Source organism: Anomaloglossus baeobatrachus, chromosome 8 (assembly GCF_048569485.1).
Source record: "Anomaloglossus baeobatrachus isolate aAnoBae1 chromosome 8, aAnoBae1.hap1, whole genome shotgun sequence".
In the NCBI taxonomy this organism is placed as follows: domain Eukaryota; kingdom Metazoa; phylum Chordata; class Amphibia; order Anura; family Aromobatidae; genus Anomaloglossus; species Anomaloglossus baeobatrachus.
The window spans coordinates 228743720-228767058 of NC_134360.1; the positions used below are offsets into that span (position 1 = coordinate 228743720).

Below are 23339 nucleotides of genomic sequence, written 5' to 3' on the forward strand. Positions count from 1 at the left end.
CATAAATATATACACAAGGCAGGAGGATCATTACCAGGATGGGGTACCTTAGAGAATTTGGGGATATTACCCCCATAATAGTGTCATCAGCAGATCCTCGCCCCATAACTGTGTCATGACCACATTTTTTGCTTAAAATTTTATTTCTTTGTCGCTCCTAATTGGGAGACCCAGACAATTGGGTGTATAGCTACTGCCTCCGGAGGCCACACAAAGTACTACACTTAAAAGTGTAAGGCCCCTCCCCTTCTGGCTATACACCCCCCCCGTGGGATCACGGGCTCCCCAGTTTTATGCTTTGTGCGAAGGAGGCCAGACATCCACGCATAGCTCCACTGTTTTAGTCAGCAGCAGCTGCTGACTATGTCGGATGGAAGAAAAGAGGGCCCATACTAGGGCCCCCAGCATGCTCCCTTCTCACCCCACTTTCTGTCGGCGGTGTTTGTTAAGGTTGAGGTACCCATTGCGGGTACGGAGGCTGGAGCCCACATGCTGATTCCTTCCCCATCCCCATTAGGGCTCTGGGTGAAGTGGGACTTTACCGGTCTCCGGGCACTGAGGCCGTGCTCCATCCACAGCCCCTGGAGGATCTGCTGGATACGGAGCGGAGTTTCCTCAGGGACAGGACCCTGCTCCATCAAGGTACTCCGTGTCCCCGTGCTTATCGCACGCACACTGCAGCATTGCTGGGTGTGTTAGTGCGCCGGGGTAAACAGCGCTGCTGCGCTTGTGCCGTTACTCACTACAGCTCTGCTGAGTGAGGTGACTTAGTACGATCGGCCGATCCGGCCGCGGGGGTCAGTTTTTACTGCGTCGCGGCTGGGATTTGTGGTGCGCCGGGGACTTCCGCGCTGGCCGTGCATATATGACGGCCGCGCTAGATTACTACAGTCCCCGGCTTTTGCGGCCTAGTTCGTATCGTTCCCGCCCCCAGACCTGCCAGTCAGGAGGAGGGCGGGACGCTGTACAGACCAGCAGCGCTAAGAGCTGGAGTCTGTTTTACATACTCCAGCCCTCACACTAGGCACAGGGGGACGCAGTTTCCCGCTCTTGTTTGGGACGCCCACGGTCCGCCCCTCTTCACAGGACGCCGGCAGCCATTCCTGCCTGCACGCTGAGCTGCAGAGGGGAGACGGGGAGACTCAGACAAGGGATTCTACGACCTCACACCCGCTTTTCAGCGGGCGGTAAGCAGCCCTCAAGGGCTCTCCCCCACTTGTGCCATAGTGTACTTTGTATTTTGTGCTGGCAATACTTTGCACTGTACAGTCGCTGGTGATTTTCTGCTATATACCCTCCTTAGATTTCTCAAGGAGACAACAGCATGTCGTCCGCAAAAAGCAAAAGTGCCAAGGCACGGACTTTATATGCTGCTTGTACCGCATGTGGGGCTACTCTACCGGCAGGTTCCACTGACCCCCATTGTGTGCAGTGCTCGGCCCCTGTGGCAATTGCTCAGCCGGGGCCGCTGCTAGAGGTGACCCAGGGAGAACCACCTGTGAATGCTGTCCAGGTGACAGGGACGGAGTTTGCAGCTTTTGCTGACAGATTGTCTATGACTATGTCTAAAATTCTTGAAACATTGCAGTCTAGACCAGTAACTCAGACCATGGGCACTGTTGATTCATTGCCACCTTGTCCCCCTCAGCTGGACCACTTCCTAGCTCCGGGGGTATCACATGCACCCCAGGGTGACGGCTCTGACTCGGACGACAGTCCCAGACAACCTAAGCGGGCTCGCTATGAGCGACCCTCAACTTCATCACACTGGTCAGGGTCCCAGCGGGACGACTCTGTGTGATGAGGCGGATGTAACTGATCAGGAGTCTGATGCTGGGGCCGCTCTCAATCTAGATACCCCGGATGGTGACGCCATAGTGAATGATCTTATAGCGTCCATCAATAAGATGTTAGATATTTCTCCACCAGCTCCTCTTGCGGAGGAGGCAGCTTCACAGCAGGAGAAATTCCATTTCAGGTATCCCAAGCGTAAATTAAGCACTTTTCTGGACCACTCTGACTTTAGAGACGCAATCCAGAAACACCACGCTTATCCAGATAAGCGTTTTTCCAAACGGCTTAAAGATACACGCTATCCTTTTCCCCCTGACGTGGTCAAGGGCTGGACACAGTGTCCCAAGGTGGACCCTCCAATCTCCAGGCTTGCAGCCAGATCTCTAGTTGCAGTGGAAGATGGGGCGGCACTTAAAGATGCCACTGACAGACAGATGGAGCTCTGGTTAAAATCCATCTATGAAGCGATTGGAGCGTCGTTGGCGCCAGCATTCGCAGCCGTATGGGCACTCCAAGCTATTTCAGCTGGCCTTACACAGGTCGACACGGTCACACGTACATCTGCTCCGCAGGTGGCACCCTTGACCTCTCAAATGTCTGCATTCGCGTCTTACGCGATTAATGCTGTCCTAGACTCTACGAGCCGTACGGCGGTGGCGTCAGCCAACTCTGTGGTTTTACGCAGAGCCCTGTGATTGAGAGAATGGAAGGCAGATTCTTCTTCCAAGAAGTGCTTAACCAGTTTGCCTTTTTCTCGTGACCGATTGTTTGGTGAGCGTTTGGATGAAATCATTAAACACTCCAAGGGTAAGGATTCATCCTTACCTCAGCCCAGACAAAACAAACCCCAACAGAGGAGGGGACAGTCTGGTTTTCGGTCCTTTCGAGGCTCAGGCAGGTCCCAATTCTACTCGTCCAAAAGGACTCAAAAGGATCAGAGGGGCTCAGATTCTTGGCGGACTCAATCACGCCCAAAAAAGCCAACCGGAAGAACCGTTACCAAGACGGCTTCCTCATGACTCTCAGCCTCCTCTCTCCGCATCCTTGGTCGGTGGCAGGCTCTCCCGCTTTGGCGACATTTGGCTGTCACAGGTCAAAGACCATTGGGTGAGAGACATTCTGTCTCACGGGTACAGGATAGAGTTCAGCTCTCGTCCTCCAACTCGCTTCTTCAGAACTTCCCCACCGCCCGACCGAGCCGATGCTCTGCTACAAGCGGTGTCCGCTCTAAAGGCGGAAGGAGTGGTGACTTCTGTTCCTCTTCAGGAACAAGGTCACGGTTTTTACTCCAATTTGTTTGTGGTGCCAAAGAAAGACGGGTCGTTCCGTCCCGTCCTGGATCTAAAGCTGCTCAACAAACACGTAAAAACCAGGAGGTACCGTTATCGCCTCAATGTCTCAAGGAGATTTCCTAGCATCAATAGACATCAAGGATGCTTATCTCCACGTGCCAATTGCGCCAGAGCATCAGCGTTTTCTACGCTTCGTTATAGGAAGCGAACACCTGCAGTTCGTAGCTCTACCTTTCGGGCTGGCGACAGCCCCTCGGGTCTTCACCAAGGTCATGGCAGCAGTAGTAGCAGTCCTGCACTCGCAAGGTCACTCCGTGATCCCGTATTTGGACGATCTACTTATCAAGGCACCCTCTCAAGAGGCATGCCAACACAGCCTGAACGTGGCACTGAAGACTCTCCAGAGTTTCGGGTGGATTATCAACTTTTCAAAGTCAAATCTAACCCCGACCCAATCACTAACATATCTTGGCATGGAGTTTCATACTCTCTCAGCGATAGTGAAACTTCCACTGGACAAACAGTGCTCGCTACAGATAGGGGTGCAATCTCTCCTTCAGGGCCAGTCGCACCCCTTGAGGCGCCTCATGCACTTCCTAGGGAAGATGGTAGCAGCAATGGAAGCAGTTCCTTTTGCGCAGTTTCATCTGCGTCCACTACAATGGGACATTCTCCGCCAATGGGACGGGAAGTCGACGTCCCTCGACAGGGAGGTCTCCCTCTCTCAGGCAGCCAAGGAATCTCTCCGGTGGTGGCTTCTTCCCACCTCATTGTCAAAAGGAAAGTCGTTCCTACCCCCATCCTGGGCGGTGGTCACGACAGATGCGAGTCTATCAGGGTGGGGAGCAGTGTTTCTCCACCACAGGGCTCAAGGTACGTGGACTCGGAAAGAGTCCACCCTTCAGATCAATGTTCTGGAGATCAGAGCAGTCTATCTTGCCCTACAAGCCTTCCAACAGTGGCTGGAAGGCAAGCAGATCCGAATTCAGTCGGACAACTCCACAGCGGTGGCATACATCAACCACCAAGGGGGAACACGCGGTCGGCAAGCCTTCCAGGAAGTCCGGCGGATTCTGACGTGGGTGGAAGACACGGCATCCACCATATCCGCAGTTCACATCCCAGGCGTAGAAAACTGGGAAGCAGACTTTCTCAGTCGCCAGGGCATGGACGCAGGGGAATGGTCTCTTCACCCGGACGTGTTTCAGGAGATCTGTCGCCGCTGGGGGATGCCGGACGTCGACCTGATGGCGTCACGGCACAACAACAAGGTCCCGGTTTTCATGGCACGGTCTCACGATCACCGAGCTCTGGCGGCAGACGCCTTAGTTCAAGATTGGTCGCAGTTCCGGCTACCGTATGTGTTCCCACCTCTGGCATTGTTGCCCAGAGTGCTCCGCAAAATCAGGTCCGACTGCCGCCGCGCCATTCTCGTCGCTCCAGACTGGCCAAGGAGGTCGTGGTACCCGGATCTGTGGCACCTCACGGTAGGCCATCCGTGGGCACTACCAGACCGTCCAGACTTGCTGTCTCAAGGGCCGTTTTTCCATCTGAATTCTGCGGCCCTGAACCTGACTGTGTGGCCATTGAGTCCTGGATCCTAGCGGCCTCAGGTTTATCTCATGAAGTGGTTGCCACCATGAGACAGGCTAGGAAGCCATCCTCCGCCAAGATCTACCACAGGACGTGGAGGATATTCCTATCTTGGTGCTCTGCTCAGGGAGTTTCTCCCTGGCCCTTTGCATTGCCTACTTTTCTTTCCTTCCTGCAGTCTGGGTTGGAAAAAGGTTTGTCGCTTGGCTCCCTTAAGGGTCAAGTCTCCGCGCTATCCGTATTTTTTCAGAAACGCCTGGCGCGACTTCCTCAGGTACGCACGTTCCTGCAAGGGGTTTGTCATATCGTCCCCCCTTACAAGCGGCCGTTGGAGCCCTGGGACCTGAACAAGGTTCTAATTGCTCTCCAAAAGCCGCCTTTCGAGCCTATGAAGGAGGTTTCCCTTTCTCGTCTTTCACAGAAAGTGGCCTTTCTAGTGGCGGTCACGTCTCTTCGGAGAGTGTCCGAGCTGGCGGCGTTATCATGCAGATCTCCATTCCTGGTGTTTCACCAGGACAAGGTAGTTCTGCGTCCAATTCCAGAATTTCTTCCCAAGGTGGTATCTTCCTTTCATCTCAATCAAGATATCACTTTACCGTCTTTGTGTCCGCATCCTGTTCACCAATTTGAAAAAGGTTTGCATTTATTGGATCTGGTGAGAGCACTCAGGATCTACATTTCCCGCACGGCGCCTCTGCGCTGCTCGGATGCACTCTTTGTCCTTGTCGCTGGTCAGCGTAAAGGGTCGCAAGCTTCCAAATCCACCCTTGCGCGTTGGATCAAGGAACCAATTCTTCACACCTACCGTTCTGCTGGGCTTCCGATTCCATCAGGACTGAAGGCCCATTCTACCAGAGCCGTGGGTGCGTCCTGGGCATTACGGCACCAGGCTACGGCTCAGCAGGTGTGCCAGGCGGCTACCTGGTCGAGTCTGCACACTTTTACCAAGCATTATCAGGTGCATACCTACGCTTCGGCGGATGCCGGCCTAGGTAGACAAGTCCTTCAGGCGGCGGTGGCTCACCTGTAGGAAAGGGCTGTTTGACGGCCCTATCACGAGGTATTCTTTTACCCACCCAGGGACTGCTTTTGGACGTCCCAATTGTCTGGGTCTCCCAATTAGGAGCGACAAAGAAGAAGGGAATTTTGTTTACTTACCGTAAATTCCTTTTCTTCTAGCTCCAATTGGGAGACCCAGCACCCGCCCTGTTTTCTTAGGAAGTTTGTTTTTTTCGGGTGCACATGTTGTTCATGTTGAACAGTTCAGTTCTCCGAGGTTGTTTCTCGGGTTGAATTTGTATTTAAAACAGTTATTGGCTTTCCTCCTTCTTGCTTTTGCACTAAAACTGAGGAGCCCGTGATCCCACGGGGGGGTGTATAGCCAGAAGGGGAGGGGCCTTACACTTTTAAGTGTAGTACTTTGTGTGGCCTCCGGAGGCAGTAGCTATACACCCAATTGTCTGGGTCTCCCAATTGGAGCTAGAAGAATAGGAATTTACGGTAAGTAAACAAAATTCCCTTCTTCTTCATCGTTCCTTATGGGAAACCCAGACCATGGGTGTACAGCTTCTGCCTCCGGAGGACACACAAAGTACTACACTAAAAAGTGTAGCTCCTCCCTCCTAGCATATACACCCCCTGGATAACCAAATATAGCCAGTTCAATGCTTTGTGTTCAGGAGACACACATCCACACATGCATTCTCATCTGATTTTTGATTTTAAAGAGTTGGAAGAAAAGCGGGTCCAAGCTGAACCCCCGGCATGTCCCTTCTCACCCCACTGTGTCGGCGGTGTTGTTAAGGTTGATTTCAAGGCTGGAGCCTTACATGCCGCGCTCCTTCACCATCCCTCGGGCTCTGGCTTGAAGTGGGAGCCAGCACAGTTCTCACTGCTTTGCAGGAGACCGGTCTCCATCCGCAGCCCTTTCAGGACCCTGCCGGACGGAGCACTCATCCCTCAGGGACCTGGCCCTGCGTCTCTCAAGCTAAGTATTTGAGACGTTATTGTCAGGGGGTCCCTTGCATCTTTATTGTTGGGGAGAATGTGTCAGTTTACTTTGGGACATTTCCGGCCGGTTCTCTGGTTTTCACTTGAAAACCGCGCCGAGGGTGCCTGCGCGCCGGCCGTATTGTAAAATTTAGGCCCCGGCTTCGGCTGCGGCCTACTTTCGTTTTCACTGCCCCTGCATGTCAGTCATGCAGAGGGACAGTGCGGCGCCGCCCACCGGCCGTTCAGCAGAGGGGAGGACACTCCTCTCTGAGGAGATGTTTCCCTCCCCTGTATATCTCCTTGGCCCTCCGGTTCCCGCTCTTGGACTAGGCCCCGGCGCCATTTTATCAGCGTTCTCACACTGATCGGCGCTGGCTGCAGCATCTCTGCTAATCTGTCTGGGGGTCCGAGATGTGGGATCCGGAGGGCACACAAAACGGTCTGGTAAGCCACAACCTCTGGTTGTGGGCCTTCTTATACACTCTCTGGGGGTCATTCTGAAGGAGTGTGTTCTTACTTCAGAGCCCCCACCTCAGCAGCATGTCTCACACTAGGAGCAAGGCTGCAAGGCTGTTCTCAATATGCACTGCATGTAAGCTCGTACTGCCTGAACCGAGCACATATCCTCATTGTGATGCCTGCTCTAACATGGTGGTGCCTCAGCCTGGAGTCTCCCCAGTGGTCCCTCACGCTGCTCCGGCCCCGGTGGCTGAACCCCCGGCTTGCGTAGAATTGTTTTCTAAGTCTATCTCCCAGTCCTTTGCCGACTCCATGGGAGAGTTGTCCCGGACTCTGCTGAGCATGCATCAGCCCCCTTCTCGGGGTGCCTCTGCTGCTACGGCTCGCTCTGCAGAGCTCACAGAGGATTCTTCATCTGTTCCCAGATCCCGTCCTCCCAAAAGGAGACGCAGGGTCCCCTGTCCTTCCTCGTCCCGCGGCTCCGATTCACGAGCCGACTCGCAGGACGAGGAGGATGTCTTTACTGGGGGCTCGGACGCTACCTCCATGTGCCCCATTGATCTGACCGAGGGTGATGCAGATGTTAGTGATTTGATTGCGTCCATTAATTCTGTACTGGACCTCAATCCGCCAGTATCAGAGGAGCAACCCTCTCTGGCAGAAAAGCACCAGTTTACCTTGCCTAAGAGAACAAGGAGTGTGTTCTTTAACCACTCCAGTTTTCAGGCCGCTGTGACCAAGCCTAGGGCCTGTCCTGACAAACGCTTCCCAAAGCGTGGTTCTGATGACCGTTTTCCTTTTCCACCAGAGGTGGTCAAGGAGTGGGCTCACTCACCAAAGGTAGACCCTCCGGTGTCTAGACTCTCAGCCCGGACAGTGGTATCTGTGGCTGATGGCACCTCACTTAAGGATCCCACTGACCGCCAGGTTGACCTCCTGGCAAAGTCTGTCTATGAGGCGGCAGGGGCCTCGTTCTCCCCATCTTTTGCAGCAGTGTGGGCTCTCAAAGCCATCTCTTCTTCCCTAGAGGAGATGCATGCCCTCACTAGGGACTCTATGCTTGAATTGGTTGCCTTAACTTCCCAGGCTTCAGCCTTTTCAGCCTACGCCATGTCTGCCATGCTGGAGGCCTCTCACCGCACTGCGGTGGCCTCCGCCAATTCCCTCGCTATCCGCAGGATCTTGTGGCTTCGAGAGTGGAAGGCAGATGCTTCCTCAAAGAAGTACCTTGCTGGGCTCCCATTTGCTGGGTCCAGGCTGTTCGGTGAACAACTGGATGAAATTATTAAGGAGGCTACGGGCGGGAAGAGTACTTCCTTGCCACAGACTAAAACCAGGAAACTTGTCCAGGGCAGGAACCAGTCGAGGTTTCGTTCCTTTCGTTCCTCTATCTGGTCGTCCTCTAAGCCCTCGGCCTCATCCACTAACTCAGCCAAGGACCAGAAGCCCACCTGGCGCAAGAAGCCACGTCCACAAAAGTCCGCAGGAGCTGCTGCCACCAAGGCAGCCTCCTCTTGACTATCTGGCCGAGCCAGCGACGTCCTTGGTCGGTGGCAGGCTCTCCCACTTTGGCGACGTGTGGTTTCAACACGTCTCCGACCAGTGGGTGCGGGATATCATCTCCCACGGCTACAGGATAGAGTTCTCTTCCAGCCCGCCAAACAGATTTTTTCTGTCAACTCCCCCCTGCTCCAAGGCCGCCGCCTTCTCTCAGGCCGTGGCATCCTTGCAGGCCAACGGAGTAATTGTACCGGTTCCCGCCAGGGAACGGTTCAGAGGTTTCTACTCAAATCTCTTCCTAGTCCCCAAAAAGGACGGTTCCTTCCGGCCCATCCTGAATCTCAAGCTTCTCAACAAGCATGTTCAGGTGCGGCATTTTCGCATGGAGTCTCTGCGATCAGTCATTGCCTCAATGACCCAAGGAGATTTCCTGGCATCCATCGACATCAGAGATGCCTATCTGCATGTGCCAATTGCAGTTTCACACCAGCATTGGCTCCGTTTTGCAATCGGAGAGGAACCTTTCCAATTCGTGGCTCTCCCCTTCGGGTTAGCCACGGCCCCTCGAGTATTCACCAAGGTCATGGCAGCAGTGGTTGCGGTTCTGCACCTCCAGGGGTTGGCAGTAATTCCTTACCTGGACGACCTTCTTGTGAAGGCTTCATCCAGTGCAGACTGTCAGCGGAGTGTCTCGCTCACTCTCGCCACTCTTGTTCAATTCGGGTGGCTTGTCAATCCGCCCAAGTCCACTCTGACCCCGACCCAAAAACTCACGTACCTAGGGATGCAATTCGAGACTCTGCCGGCACTTGTCAAGTTGCCCTTAGTCAATCAGCAGTCCCTCCATCTGGCGGTGCGCTCTCTGTTGAGGCCCCGCCGTCATTCCATCAGGCACCTTATGCAGGTGCTGGGTCAGATGGTGGCGTCAATGGAAGCGGTTCCCTTTGGCCAGTTCCATCTGCGTCCTCTGCAGCTGGACATTCTCCGCTGTTGGGACAAGCGGACTTCTTCCTTGCACAGGTTGGTGGCTCTGTCGCCACAGACCAGGAGCTCTCTTCAGTGGTGGCTTCGGCCCCTCTCTCTGTCTCAGGGACGCTCCTTCCTGACCCCGTCCTGGGTGATCCTCACCACGGATGCCAGTCTATCTGGCTGGGGAGCAGTATTTCTCCACCACCGAGCACAGGGCACTTGGGACTCCGTCCGAATCAGCCCTCTCGATCAATGTGCTGGAGATCAGAGCTGTGCTCCTAGCTCTCGTAGCCTTTCACCACCTGTTGGCGGGCAAGCACATTCGAGTCCAGTCAGACAACGCGACAGCAGTTGCCTACATCAATCACCAGGGCGGGACACGCAGCCGCCTGGCAATGTTGGAGGTTCAACGCATCCTTCAGTGGACGGAGGACTCCAAGTCCACCATATCCGCAGTCCATATCCCAGGCGTGGAAAACTGGGAGGCAGATTATCTCAGCTGTCAAACCGTGGACAGCGGCGAGTGGGCTCTGCATCCGGCAGTGTTCCGGTCGATCTACCGCAAGTGGGGCACTCCGGAAGTGGATCTAATGGCATCCCGGCACAACAACAAGGTCCCGGTTTACGTGGCTCGCTCCCACGATCCTCAGGCCTTTGCAGCGGACGCGCTGGTTCAGGATTGGTCCCAGTTCCGTCTCTTACGTGTTTCCCCCTCTAGCTCTCTTGCCCAGAGTCCTGCGCAAGATCAGAATGGAGGGCCGTCGGGTCATACTCATTGCTCCAGACTGGCCCAGGCGAGCTTGGTACCCAGACCTGCTCTGTCTGTCCGTAGAGGTGCTGTGGCATCTCCTGGACCGCCCAGACCTTCTCTCTCAAGGTCCGTTTTTCCGCCAGAATTCTGCAGCTCTCAGATTGACGGCGTGGCTCTTGAGTCCTGGATCCTGACGGCTTCCGGCATTCCTCCCGAAGTCATCTCCACTATGACTCTGGCTCGGAAGTCTTCCTCGGCAAAAATTTACCACAGGACTTGGAGAATTTTCCTGTCCTGGTGTCGTTCTTCTGGCCATGCCCTTTGGCCTTTTTCCTTGCCGACCATCCTGTCCTTTCTTCAGTCCGGTCTGCAGCTAGGACTCTCCCTCAATTCCCTTAAGGGACAGGTCTCGGCTCTGTCAGTGTTGTTCCAGCGGCGTATCGCCCGACTGGCTCAGGTGCGCACCTTCATGCAGGGCGCATCTCACATCATTCCACCTTACCGGCGGCCTTTGGATCCCTGGGACCTTAATCTGGTCCTCACGGCCTTACAGAAACCCCCCTTTGAGCCTCTTAGGGAGGTTTCTTTGTTTCGACTTTCACAGAAAGTCGTCTTTCTGGTGGCCATAACTTCCCTCAGGAGAGTCTCTGATTTGGCTGCACTCTCTTCGGAGTCGCCTTTTTTGGTTTTTCATCAAGACAAGGTGGTTCTCCGTCCGACTCCGGGCTTTCTCCCTAAGGTGGTGTCTCCTTTCCACCTTAACCAGGACATTTCATTGCCTTCCTTTTGTCCGGCTCCTGTTCATCGCTTTGAGAAAGCGTTGCATACTTTAGATCTGGTGCGGGCGCTCCGGATCTATATGTCACGCACCGCTGTTCTTAGGCGGTGCTCCTCTCTTTTTGTGCTGACCACAGGTCAGCGCAAGGGTCTCTCTGCTTCTAAACCGACCCTAGCTCGTTGGATTAGGTCGGCCATATCCGATGCCTACCAGTGTACTCGGGTGCCTCCCCCGCCGGGGATTAAGGCGCACTCGACCAGAGCTGTTGGTGCCTCTTGGGCTTTCAGGCACCAGGCTACGGCTCAGCAGGTCTGTCAGGCTGCCACTTGGTCTAGTCTGCATACCTTTTCGAAGCACTACCAAGTGCATGCTCATGCTTCGGCAGATGCGAGCTTGGGCAGACGCATCCTTCAGGCGGCTGTCGCCCATTTGTGAAGTTAGGTTTCACCTACTTCTCAGTTTTCTGTTTATTCCCACCCATGGACTGCTTTGAGACGTCCCATGGTCTGGGTCTCCCATAAGGAACGATGAAGAAAAAGAGAATTTTGTTTACTTACCGTAAATTCTTTTTCTTATAGTTCCGACATGGGAGACCCAGCACCCTCCCTGTTGTCTATTGGCAGTTTCTTGTTCCGCGTGTTTTCACCGGCTGTTGTTGTAGACAGAGGCTCCGGTTGTTCCGGTTCTTGCTCTATCTCTACTTGTGGGTGGCTGTCCTCCTTCAGCTTTTGCACTAAACTGGCTAGATTTGGTTATCCAGGGGGTGTATATGCTAGGAGGGAGGAGCTACACTTTTTAGTGTAGTACGTTGTGTGTCCTCCGGAGGCAGAAGCTATACACCCATGGTCTGGGTCTCCCATGTCGGAACTATAAGAAAAAGAATTTGCGGTAAGTAAACAAAATTCTTTTCTTTTTCGCTCCTAATTGGGAGACCCAGACAATTGGGTGTATAGCTATTGCCTCTGGAGGCCACACAAAGTATTACACTTAAAAGTGTAAGGCCCCTCCCCTTCTGGCTATACACCCCCAGTGGGATCACTGGCTCACCAGTTTTTGTGCTTTGTGCGAAGGAGGCAACACATCCACGCATAGCTCCACTTTTTAGTCAGCAGCAGCTGCTGACTATGTCGGATGGAAGAAAAGAGGGCCCATACTAAGGGCTCCCAGCATGCTCCCTTCTCACCCCACTGTATGTCGGAGGTGTTTGTAAGGTTGAGGTACCCATTGCGGGTACGGCGGCAGGAGCCCACATGCTGATTCCTTCCCCATCCCTTTTTACAGGGCTCTGGGTGAAGTGGGATTTACCGGTCTCCAGGCACTGAGACCGTGCTCCATCTACAGCCCCTGGAGAAGATGCTGGATGGAGCGGAGTACATCAGGGACATGGCCCTGCTTCCTCAAGGTACTCTGTGTCCCCGTGCATTTGGCGCTCACACCGCAGCATGCTGGGTGTTGTAGTGCGCCGGGGGACATCAGCGCTGCGGCGCCTGTGCCATGGCCTCATTCAGCTTCGCTGAAGCATACTCACTTATGGGAATTGGTCGCGCCGGCCGCTGGGACTGCGGCGCGGCTGGCACTTGTAGTGCGCCGGGGACTTCAGCGCGGCCTGCGCTTTTACGGCGGCCGCGCTGATAACTAGAGTCCCCGGCTTTTGCGGCCTGCTTCCGTTCGTTCCCGCCCCCAGACCTGCCAGTCAGGAGAGGGGCGGGACGCTGGCCACTTCTAGGAATCGGTCGCGCCGGCCGCTGGGACTGCGGCGCGGCTGGCACTTGTGGTGCGCCGGGGACTTCAGCGCGGCCCGCGCTTTTACGGCGGCCGCGCTGTTAACTCGAGTCCCCGGCTTCTGGGCCTAGTCTCCCTTCGTTACCGCCCACAGCCCTGACAGTCAGGGTAGGGGCGTGACGCTGCATAGCACAGCAGCGCTGAGAGCTGGAGTATGTTTTGCATACTCCACCCCTCTCACTGTGTGCACTGTGAATCCGGATTCCCGCACTTTCTCAGGCACGCCCACGGCTTCCTTCTCTACAAGGACGCCGGCAGCCATTAGTGTCAGTTTCTGTACGATACAGAGACAAGTGTGGAAGACCCTGGCATTCTGATAGTCACACAATCGCTGCAACAGGCGTTAAGCAGCACCTGTGGTGCTAACCCCACTAGTGCAGAAGTGCACTTATAGATATGCTTGTACTATATACATTGCACTGTTTGGTCGCACGTTGTATATACCCTCCTGGATTATGCGGAGGAGTTATCAGCATATTCTCTGTGTAAAACAAAGGTGCAGAACCACATGTTTTTCTATACAGCTGGTACAGCATGTACGGCTATACGGCCGGCAGGTTACATAGACTCCCATTGTATGCACTAATGGCCAGGGGATGAGGACGGTGTCTGCAGTATTTACTGACAGTTTTTCTGAGACTATGGCTATGATACTAGAAGCCTAGCAGTCCGGACATGTCTCTCACAATATGGGCACTGTTGAATCATTGATCCATGGCCCCCCTCAGTGTGAACAACTAACAGCTCCGGGAATGTCACACGCATCCCAGAGTCACGGCTCTGCACGGACGTCAGTCCCAGACAGCCTAAGCGGGCTCACTATGAGCGGCCTCGGTTTCATCAGGGTCCTAGCAGAAGGACTCGCTGTGTAATGAGGCGGAAGTAGCGGCTCAGGATTCTGATCCTGAGACCGCTCTCAATCTGGATACACCTGATCGTGACGCCATAGTAAATAATCTTATAGCGTCCATCTATAGAATGTGGGTTATTTCTCACAGCTCCTCCAGTGGAGGAGTCAGCTTCACGTATTTTTCTGGACCACTCTGCCTTCAGAGAGGCAGTCCAGGAACACCACGCTTATCCAGATATGCGCTTCTCCAAACGGCTTAGGATACACGTTATCCCTGTCCCCTGACTTTGTCAGGGACTGGACCCAGTGTCCCAAGCGGCATCCTCCAATCTCCAGGCTTGTAGCTAGATCCATAGTTGCAGTGGGAGATGGAACTGCTGTTGGCTCCGGCATTCTCTCCCTTGGGGCACTCCAAGCTATTTCAGCTTGTCTTACACAGATTGACACGGTTACACGTACATCTGTGCCGCAGGTGGCATCCTTAACCTCTCAAATGTCTGCATTTGTTTCTTACGCGATTCAGGTTGTCCTGGACTCTGCGAACCGTGCGGCGGTAGCCTCCGCTACTCCGTGTTTTTAAGCAGAGCCTGGTCTGCTCGTTAAGTGAATGGAAGGCAGATTCTGCTTCCAAAAAGGTTGCCTAACCAGTTGCCTTTTTCTGCTGACCGACTGTTTGGTGAATGTAACCATTAAACAGTCCAGGGGTAAGGATTCATCCTTTCCTCAGCCCGGACACAACAAACCCCAACAGAGCAAGAGGCAGTCGGGGTTTTCGGCCTTTTCGAGGCTCGGGCAGGTCCCATTTTTCCTCGTCCAATGTGGACTCAAAAGGATCAGAGGAGCTCAGATTCTTAGCGGGCTCAGTCACGCCCAAAAAAGCGACAGTCTGAAAACCCGCTTCCAAGGCGGCTTCCTCATGACTTGCGGCCTCGGTCGGTAGCAGGCTCTCCCGCCTTGGCGATATTTAGCTGCCATAGGTCAATGACCATTGAGTGTGAGACATTCTGTCTCACGGGTACAGGATAGAGCTCACTTCTCGTCCTCCAACTCGATTCTTCAGAATTTCTCCACCTCCCGGCCGAGCCGCTGCTCTTCTGCGAACAGGGTGCACTCTATAGGCAGAAAGAGTGATGACCCCCGTTCCTCTTCAGGAACAAGGTCACGGTTTTTACCCCAAATTCTTTGCGGTACCTATAACAACGGGCCGTTCCGTCCCGTTCTGGATCTAAAAATGCTCAGCAAGCTCGTGGACACCAGGCGGTTCCGGATGGAATCCCTCCGCCATGTCATCGCCTCAAGGTCCCAAGGATATTTCCTAGCATCATTAGGCATCAAGGATGCTTATCCACACGTGCCGTTTGATCCAGAGCACTAGCGTTTCTACGCTTCGTTATAGGAGACGAACACCTTCTGTTCGTAGCTCTACCTTCCGGCTAGCGACAGTCCCACTGGTCTTCGCCTAGGTCAGGGCAGCAGTAGTCACAGTCCTGCACTCTCAGGGTCACTCTGTGATCCCGTATTTAGACGATCTACTTGTCAAGGCACTCTCTTAGGAAACATGCCAACACTGCCCGAACGTTGCGCTGGAGACTCTCTAAAGTTTTGGGTGGATCATCAACTTTTTAAAGTCAGATCCGACCCCGACCCTATCGATAACATATCTAGGCATAGAGTTTCTTACTATCTCAGCGATAGTGAAGCTTCCGCTAGACAAACAGCATTCACTACGGGCTGCAAGCTCTTCTTTAAGAACCAGTCGCACACATTGAGACGCCTCATGCACTTCCTACGTAAGATGGTAGCAATGGAGGCAGTTCCTTTCGCGCAGTTTTACTGCGTCCACTACAATGGGACATTCTCCGCCAATGGGACAAGGAGTCGACGTCCCTCAACAGAGTCGTCGTTCTTTCTCAGGCGGCCAAGGAATCTCTACGGTGGTGGCTTCTTCCCACCTCTTGGTCAAAAAGAAGGTCCTTCCTATCCCCATCCTGGGCGATAGTTACGACAGACGCGAGTCTATCAGGGTGGGGAGCAGTTTTTCGCCACTACAGCGCTCAGGGTACGTGGACTCAGCAAGAGTCCACCCTTCAGATCAATGTTCTTGAACACAGAGCAGTGTATCTTGCCCTACAAACCTTCCAACAGCGGCTGGAAAGCAAGCATATCCGACTTCAGTCGGACAGCTCCACAGCGGTGGCATACATCAACCACCAAGGAAGAACGCGCAACCGGCAAGCCTTCCAGGAAGTCCGGCAGGTTCTGATGTGGGTGGAAGACACGGCATCCACCATATCCACAATTCACATCCCAAGTGTGGAAACTAGGAAGCTGACTTCCTAAGTCGCTGAGGTGTGGCCGAAAGAGTATGGTCTCCTCACCCGGACGGGTTTCAGGAGATCTGGCGCCGCTGACAGAGGCCGGACGTCGATCTAATGGCGTCACGGCACAACAACAATGTGCCAGCTTCATGGCACGGTTTCACAATCATCGAGCTCTGGCGGCAAACGCCTTAGTTCAGCATTGGTCGCAGTTCCAGCTACCTTAGGTGCCACCTCTGGCATTGTTGCCCAGAGTACTGCGCTAGATCAAGACCGACTGCGGCCGCGCCATCCTCGTCGCTACAGATTGGCCGAGGATGTTGTGGTACTCGGTTCTGTGGTGCCTCACGGTAGGCTAGACCAATCAGACTGGCTGTCTCAAGGGCCATTCTTCCATTTGAATTCTACGGCCCTCAACCGGATGGTGTGGCATTGAGTCCTGGAACCTAGTGTCGTCAGGATTACCTCAGGACGTGGTTGCCACCATGAGACAGGCTAGCATACCAACGTCCGCCAAGATTGACCACAGGACGTGGAAGATATTCTTATCTCGGTGCTCGGCGCAGGGTGTTTCTCCCTGGCCGGTTGCATCGTCTATGTTTACTTCCTTCCTGCAATCTAGGTAGGAAAATGGGTTGTCGCTCAGTTCCCTTTAGGGACAAGTCTCAGCGCTATCTGTATTTTTTCAGAAACGACGACTTCCTCAGGTACGCACGTTCCTACGGGGAGTTTGTCTTCTCAGCACTCCGTACAAGCGGCCGTTAGAGCCCTGAGATCTGAACAAGGTTCTAATTGCTCTCCAGATGCCGCCTTTCGAGCCTTGGAAGGATGTCTCCCTTCCCGCTTTTCACGGGAAGTGGCCTTCTAGTAACGGTCTCGTCTCTTAGGAGAGTTTCCGAGCTAGCAACGCTCTCATACAAATCTCCCTTCCTGGTCCTTCACCAGGACAGGGTAGTTCTGCGTCCGATTCCGGAATTTCTCCCTAAGGTGGTATCCCACTTTCATATCAATCAGGATATCACCTCACCTTCTTTGTGTCCTCGTCCAGTCCATCAATTTCAGAAGGTTTTGCATCTGTTGGTTCTGGTGAGAGCACTCAGGTTCTACTTCCCGCATGGCGCTCCTGCGCCACCCGGATGCACTCTTTGTCCTTGTCGCTGGTCGGCGTAAACAGTCGCAAGCTTCTGAATCCACCCTGGCTCGGGGGATCGAGGAACCAATTCTTGAAACCTACAGTTCTACTGGGCTTCTGGTTCTCTCAAGGCTGAAGGCCCATTCTACCAGAGCCGTGGGTGCATCCTGGGCATTACGGCACCAGGCTACGGCTCAGCAGGTGTGTCAGGCACCTACCTGATTGAGTCTGCATACTTTTACCAAGCATTTTCAGGTGCATACCTACGCTTCGGCAGACGCCAGCCTAGGTAGATAAGTCCTTCAGGCGGCGATTGCCCACCTGTAGGAAAGGGCTGTTTGACGGCCCTATCACGAGGTATTCTTTTACCCACCCAGGGACTGCTTTTGGACGTCCCAATTGTCTGGGTCTCCCAATTAGGAGCGAAAAAGAAGAAGGGAATTTTGTTTACTTACCGTAAATTCCTTTTCTTCTAGCTCCAATTGGGAGACCCAGCACCCGCCCTGTTTTCTCTGGGTTTTTCTGTTTTTTCGGGTACACATGTTGTTCATGTGGTATGGTTCAGTTCTCCGATGTTTCCTCGGATTGAATTGGTCTTTAAACCAGTTATTGGCTTTCCTCCTTCTTGCTTTGGCACTAAAACTGGTGAGCCAGTGATCCCACTGGGGGTGTATAGCCAGAAGGGGAGGGGCCTTACACTTTTAAGTGTAATACTTTGTGTGGCCTCCAGAGGCAATAGCTATACACCCAATTGTCTGGGTCTCCCAATTGGAGCTAGAAGAAAAGGAATTTACGGTAAGTAAACAAAATTCCCTTCTTTTCCTATTTTCCTTCTCTAAAACCAGGGTGCGTCTTATAGTCCGGTGCGTCTTATAGTCCGAAAAATACGGTAATACACCGCTAAAATTGTGTGTGTGAATATTGGAGTGCTGCTCCATAATAAATATATCATGGAGCAGCACACTAATGGAATACTTGATAATGCAAATCCTTCTAGACGACATCTAACTGTCCCATAACCAGTAATCAAAAAAGACAGCGCTCAAATAGAAGGTGCAAAAAAATTGCTCATGCAAATTCTTCCTGACACGTGCGCCCGACAGTGACCTCAAGCACAAAGTATACCTAGCTCTAGATCGCAGGCTTGCAATCTGTGCACAATTCTGCAACAATTTATTTTTTTTTTTCCTATTATTGCATTTAAAGTGATGAAATCCCTTTTACGATAATACTAATTTTCCAAATATTTTGTTTCAGGACGAAGATGAGGATGAGGATGAGGATGAGGATGACGATGGTGACCTCTCAAAATATAATCTAGCCAGTGATGAGGAGGATGCTAGTAAAAATAAGAAATCCGCACGCAGCAGATCTAAATCGCCATCTTCTCGCTCCTCCACCCATACAAGCTCAAGGTCTAGGTCCAGGTAAACGGGTACAGGTCAAGGGTAAAGCCGGGCAAAATGTCAGTATCTATTTACCTTTTATTTTATGCAATATTATCCATTACTGTTCGTTTAATAACTTGCGCATTTTTATAAATGAACATGGCGCTGCTGTAAGGAGCGCTTTCTGGCTGTGCTGCAAAGTTTTCTATTCTATTGTGATGCAAACTGATTTATACAGTGAGCTCTAGAATTTGTATAAAGTCGTCCTCTTCAAGGGGTGGGCCAACACCTAAAACGTATGTTCTACGTATCTATCTTTACCCTGTAACCATTTGAGAGGAGTCTCGAACCTGACGTCACAGGAGGCTGGAGCTGCAGTCACTCCGCTTTGCTTGATGGCGGTGCTAGAGGCTGTAGGCGGCACTGGTGTCGCACACTGAATATAGCTCCGCCCCCAAACAAACGTGTTTCACACAAGCATTGGAAGCGGCTGCAGAGAGATGAGTAACATACCAGCGCCCCACTAACCCTGGCCACAATGTCACTCATCCAGGAGATACGTGGGGCAGCGATGCAAGAAACTAGTAGGTCACTGCAGCCCTGCCCATGATGATGATCTGCTCCACGAGGGGAGTGACTGCAGCTCCAGCCTCCTGTGACATCAACATGTGAGACTCCTCTCAAATGAAACGTCACAGGAAGGTCAGTAATAAAACACCTTTAGGCTATGTGCGCACACGGCAGATTTGTTTCCCCAGCGGAAAACGCACCCTCTGGCAGAAAAATGCACCCAAAAAGCGCATGCGTTTTTGGTGTGTTTTTTTGTCCCTGCGTTTTTTAAGCTTTACCAATGGCAAAACACGGACCTGTAGAAAAGAAGTCACACGCTGCTTCTTTTTGCTGCAGCAAAACTTGGAAGGAAAAAAGAAGCCACGTGTGCACAGCATTTCTGATTTCTCATAGACTTTGCTGGGGAAGTACTGCATGAAGTTTCTGAACACAAACTGCACCAATTCTGCAGCAAAAAAAAGCAGTTTGCGCACAGGGTCTTAGGGATTAGATAAATAGTGTAGGGAATTGTATATGAAAGATCATTTCAAAAGTGGTTAGGGGATGAAGATAGCCTAAAATATATTTTCTAACTATGTGCGCACTGAGCGTTTTTCGGGTGCATTTTTGGGCTCAAAACTGCATGACTTTGCTTCCCCAGCGAAGTCTATGATTTTTCATTTTCTTTGTCGCTCCATTGGGAGACCCAGACAATTGGGTGTATAGCTTCTGCCTCCGGAGGCCACACAAAGTATTACACTTAAAAGTGTAAAGCCCCTCCCCTTCTGCCTATACACCCCCCCGTGCATCACGGGCTCCTCAGTTTTTATGCTTTGTGCGAAGGAGGCACACATGCACGCATAGCTCCACCATTTAGTCAGCAGCAGCTGCTGACTATATCGGATGGAAGAAAAGAGGGCCCATAACAGGGCCCCCGGCATGCTCCCTTCTCACCCCACTCTGGTCGGCGGTGCTGTTAAGGTTGAGGTACCCATTGCGGGTACATAGGCAGGAGCCACATACTGTTTTCCTTCCCCATCCCTTAAGGGCTCTGGGTGAAGTGGGATCCTAATCGGTCTCCAGACACTGGGACCGTGCTCCCTCCGCAGCCCCTGGGGAATCTGCTGGACAGGAGCCGGGTATCGTCAGGGACAAGGCCCTGCTACTGTGAGGTACTCTGTGTCCCCTTGGGGACGGCGCATGGAGCGCCTGTGTTATACACGCTGCAGCACTGCTGGGTGTGTTGGTGCGCCGGGACTACCGCGCTGGCCGCGCTTGTTTGCCGGCCGCGCTTATAACTTTAGTCCCCGGCTTCTGCGGCCTAGTACCACATACTCCCGCCCCCCGGCCTGCCAGTCAGGGGAAGGGAGAGACGCTGCACTGGACGTCAGCGCTGAGGGCTGGAGCATACTTTGTATCCTCCTCCCCCCTCACTGAGCACAGTGGGGCACCAGATTCCCGCACTTTCTAGGGCACGCCCACGGCCCCCTCCTCCTCACAGAACGCCGGCAGCCATTCCTGTCAGCACTTCTGAAGCTGGAGAGGAGAGACAACACGGCTCTGGGAGGCCCAGGCAGGGAATCTGGTGGTCACACAACCGCTTTGGGCGGTCGGTAAGCTGCACCTGTTACTAGGTGCTGGCCCCCCTGGGTGCCGAAGTGTGTATATATATATATATGTATGTATGTATGTATGTATGTATGTATGTATGTATGTATGTATATATATATGTATATATGTGTATGTATGTATGTATGTATATATGTATATGTATATATATATATATATATATATATATATATATGCTATACATATACTCTGTACGGTCGCACTGTTGGTTTTTGGCTATATACCCTCCCGGATTGTACTCTGAGGAGACAACAGCATGTCGTCCGCAAAAAGCAAGGGTGCCAAAGCACAGGCTTACTTTGCAACCTGTACCTCATGTGCGGCTATGCTACCGGCAGGTTCCACCTACCCTCATTGTGTACAATGCTCGGCCCCTGCGGCACTTACTCAGCCGGAGCCTCTGCCACTGGTGGCCCAGGTGGAACCACCTGCTACCACTGTCCAGGTGACAGGGACGGAGTTTGCAGTATTCGCTGACAAACTTTCTGAGTCTATGGATAAATGGTCTGCTAAGATACTGGAAGCCTTGCAGTCCAGACCGGTAACACAGGCCCCGGGCACTGTGGAATCATTGACCCCAGGCCCCCCTCGGTTGGAGCAGCAAAGTGCTCCTGGGGTGACTCATAGGTCCCAAGGTGAGGTCTCCGACACGGACCGCAGTCCCAGACCGCCTAAGCGGGCTCGCTGGGAGCTTCCCTCGACTTCATCACACTGCTCAGGGTCTCAGCAGGAGGACTCTCTAGAGGATGAAGCGGAGGTGGCAGATCAGGATTCTGATCCTGAGGTCGCTCTCAACCTAGATACACCTGAAGGAGACTCCATAGTGAATGACCTTTATAGCGTCCATCAATCAGGTGTTGGATCTTTCTCCCCCAGCTCCTCCAATTGAGGAGTCAGCTTCTCAGCAGGAGAAATTCCGTTTTAGGTTTCCCAAACGTACAATGAGTACGTTTCTGGATCACTCCGACTTCAGAGAGGCAGTACAGAAACACCGAGCTTGTCCAGATAAGCGCTTTTCTAAGCGCCTTAAGGACACACGTTATCCCTTCCCCCCTGACGTTGTCAAGGGCTGGGCTCAGTGTCCCAAGGTGGATCCTCCAGTCTCCAGACTGGCGGCTAGATCCATAGTTGCAGTGGAAGATGGGGCTTCACTCAAAGATGCCACTGACAGACAGATGGAGCTCTGGCTGAAATCCATCTATGAAGCTATCGGCGCGTCCTTTGCTCTGGCATTCGCAGCCGTATGGGCACTCCAAGCTATCTCAGCTTGTCACTCGCAGATTAATGCAGTCACACGTGTCTCTGCTCCGCAAGTGGTGTCATTAACCTCTCAGGCGTCGGCATTTGCGTCCTACGCCATTAATGCTGTCCTGGACTCTGCGAGCCGTACGGCGGTAGCATCCGCCAATTCGGTGGCAGTCCGCAGGGCCTTGTGGCTACGTGAATGGAAGGCAGACTCTGCTTCCAAAAAGTTCTTAACCGGTTTGCCACTTTCTGGCGACCGCCTGTTTGGTGAGCGATTGGATGAAATCATTAAACAATCCAAGGGAAAGGACTCATCCTTACCCCAGTCCAAACCAAACAGACCTCAACAACGGAAGGTACAATCGAGGTTTCGGTCCTTTCGGCCCGCGGGCAGGTCTCAATTCTCCTCGTCCAACAGGCCACAGAAGGGTCAGAGGGACTCCGATTCATGGCGGTCTAAGTCACGTCCTAAAAAGACCGCCGGAGGAACCGCTCCCAAAGCGGCCTCCTCATGACTTTCGGCCTCTTCACACCGCATCCTCGGTCGGTGGCAGGCTTTCCCGCTTTTGCGACGCCTGGCTGCCACAGGTACAAGACCGTTGGGTGAGAGACATTCTGTCTCACGGTTACAGGATAGAGTTCAGCTCTCGTCCTCCGACTCGTTTCTTCAGAACATCTCCGCCCCCCGAGCGAGCCGATGCTCTTCTTCAGGCGAAGAGCACTCTGAAGGCAGAAGGAGTGGTGATCCCTGTTCCTCTTCAGCAACAGGGTCACGGTTTTTACTCCAACTTGTTTGTGGTGCCAAAAAAGGACGGATCTTTCCGTCCTGTTCTGGACCTAAAACTGCTCAACAAACACGTAAAAACCAGGCGGTTCCGGATGGAATCGCTCCGCTCCGTCATCGCCTCAATGTCCCAAGGAGATTTCCTAGCATCAATCGACATCAAAGATGCTTATCTCCACGTACCGATTGCACCAGAGCATCAGCGCTTCCTGCGTTTCGCCATAGGGGACGAACACCTTCAGTTCGTGGCACTGCCTTTCGGCCTGGCGACAGCCCCACGGGTTTTCACCAAGGTCATGGCAACAGTGGTAGCAGTCCTACACTCTCAGGGACACTCGGTGATCCCTTACTTAGACGATCTGCTTGTCAAGGCACCCTCTCGAGTGGCATGCCAACACAGCCTGGACATTGCTCTGGAGACTCTCCAGAGATTCGGGTGGATCATCAATTATCCAAAGTCAAATCTGACACCGGCCCAATCACTGACATATCTTGGCATGGAGTTTCATACTCTCTCAGCGATAGTGAAGCTTC

At 53.0% G+C, this 23339-nt stretch overlaps 1 protein-coding gene across 2 annotated transcripts in view; it reads left to right on the forward strand.

The window, feature by feature from the left end:
• ZRANB2 (zinc finger RANBP2-type containing 2) overlaps window positions 1-23339 on the forward strand; it is a 54821-nt gene that overhangs the window by 16712 nt on the left and 14770 nt on the right. For both annotated transcript variants that reach the window (XM_075320313.1, XM_075320312.1), the window contains exon 7: window positions 18468-18637. In XM_075320313.1, the coding sequence (XP_075176428.1) occupies window positions 18468-18637 (170 nt within the window). The remainder of the gene's footprint in view (window positions 1-18467; window positions 18638-23339) is intronic.